This window comes from Melampsora larici-populina (assembly GCF_000204055.1).
Source record: "Melampsora larici-populina 98AG31 unplaced genomic scaffold MELLAscaffold_32, whole genome shotgun sequence".
Classification (NCBI taxonomy): domain Eukaryota; kingdom Fungi; phylum Basidiomycota; class Pucciniomycetes; order Pucciniales; family Melampsoraceae; genus Melampsora; species Melampsora laricis-populina.
The window spans coordinates 144,147-146,116 of record NW_006768796.1 but is presented as its reverse complement, the minus strand read 5'-3'; the positions used below and the strand labels follow the sequence as shown (position 1 = coordinate 146,116).

General features: G+C 45.1%; 1 protein-coding gene across 1 annotated transcript; it reads right to left on the bottom strand.

Annotated features, from left to right (window-relative positions):
* Positions 1 to 649: 649 nt before the first annotated feature.
* MELLADRAFT_65188 (uncharacterized protein) lies at positions 650 to 1,592 on the bottom strand (the record flags this gene model as incomplete). The annotated part of the gene is made up of 2 exons (XM_007412633.1): positions 650 to 758; positions 838 to 1,592. The coding sequence occupies 2 exons, from the start codon at positions 1,590 to 1,592 to the stop codon at positions 650 to 652; spliced, it is 864 nt and encodes a 287-aa protein (XP_007412695.1).
* Between the last annotated feature and the right edge of the window lie 378 nt (positions 1,593 to 1,970).

Below are 1,970 nucleotides of genomic sequence, written 5' to 3'. Positions count from 1 at the left end.
TTTGGATCGGCAAGTACAGTAGTCACAGCTCCAGCTCTTAATAATCTCCCACCAGCGATCAGATTTCGAGAAAGGTCAGGTACATATAAACAATCCTTAAGTTTGATAATTTCCCCTTTTGAATTCAATAGATTCACGTTGCCAATGGAATGTATGTCGAGTGTGGCACCGCCTCCAGCCAGATTTAACTTGGCACCCGGGTCGTGGTTAGCCATCAGCGTGGCGCTTTCAAACAAGCTGGCGTCGTGGAACATGTGATGTGACGCTCCAGTATCGATGAGCGCCACAAGATCACACCGGTCTCCAACACATGCTAACTGAGGACGAGCAGTGCAGGAAAACTGACCATCGATTTCAACATTGTAGCTAACATCTCTGTCTTCAAGTCGAAGGTTTTCAAATACCGAGTAGAGATCGTCGGAATTTGGGAAATCGGTTAGATTAGATTGATTTCTGGCCGGTTGTGGATTGCCACGGCCTCGACCTCTTCCTCGAAAACCACCTCGATTTAAACCACGACTGCCACGAGGGTACTCCACCCACTCCCCAGATTCTTGTTTTGATCGCTTCCAGTCCTCCATCTTCTTTGCGTTATTTGGATGATGGTAGCATTCGGACTGTTCATGAGGTTTAGTCGGATGATCACGTCCTAAGCACTTGTTTTTGTTACACGTCGACCATCTTCCAGTTCGACGACTTTGACTGGCTTCAGAGGATTCGGCAGCTCGACTGATTTGTTGGCGATTCGATGAAAACATCTTCCGGGTTTGGTAAGCTTTCTTCAGCTCGGTCTCAAGATTTCGAAATTTGACATGACCGGCGTCCAAAAGGTCACACCCTTTCTCAGCCCACTCCCGATTGAGTGACCTAACAAACTGTCTCGCTTGTTCTTCTTCAGACATCTCTCCGTTCGAGCCGAGGTAAGCGTCCACTTTTGCTCTGAAAGTATCAATGTAATCAAGGAGATCCTTCGTAGAGCCTTGAGACAAATCGGTGATATCACTTCTCAGCATGAGTTTAACAGATTCCGAATTACTGATGTGGTAATCTCTGATAGTCTTCCATAGAAGCGAAGGCGATGGAGGGGTAGTTTTAATGCCGTTTTCGAACTTCGAGATCATAGATATGAATCGGGTGGATTGGGTGGACTCGATGCTAGCGAGCAACCAGTAGAAGATGGCTTTCTTCGTGGCTAAGATGATTTCAGGGTCGATGGTTTGTCCTGTCACTTCCTCAGCATCAAGATAATGATCGTATGATGCCGCCATTAATCCGAAACGTATGCTATCTGACCAAGCAACGTAATTAGACGACGACAGCTTCGTGGAAATAGCAACCTTATGTAAAATCGAAGTCATTTTACTGGCTTGTCGTTGTGCTGGAGTATCAGTATCTAAAATCTCAGGGGCAGTAGTTGCCATGTTGATCTGTTGATGAGATGCTGGGACCATAGTGTGCGCTGAATGGGTTGAATCAATTGAGCTGGAATCAGAATCGACGTGATTATCGTCAATCTCTTCAGAACTTGGAGCTGGGGTAGATGCAGGTGTAGGCAACTGGGAATCGTCTAGAATATCTTCTCTATTTGACATAAGACTTGCGTTTCGATTAGAATAGATAAGAGTTGAACCAAACTCTCGCTACCATGAAAAGCGACAAGTCTCCTAGTCGAGATATCTGTTTTCCCTATGAGGTCTGTTTTCCCCGTGACAATACCTAGAGATGAGTCTCAATCACCTCAGTCACAAGACCTGATTCACTAACCTGTTTTCCCCGTGACAATACCTAGAGATGAGTCTCAATCACCTCAGTCACAAGACCTGATTCACTAACCTATGAGGTATAGTCAGGTCACAGAATAAGATGGAGAAAAGGAATCGGCGCGTATAAGTTTTAGCTACGATTCTAGCGCCGATTAACAAACAAGTGAAACATGAAGATATGAATGACGAGAAACAATTAGTAACATC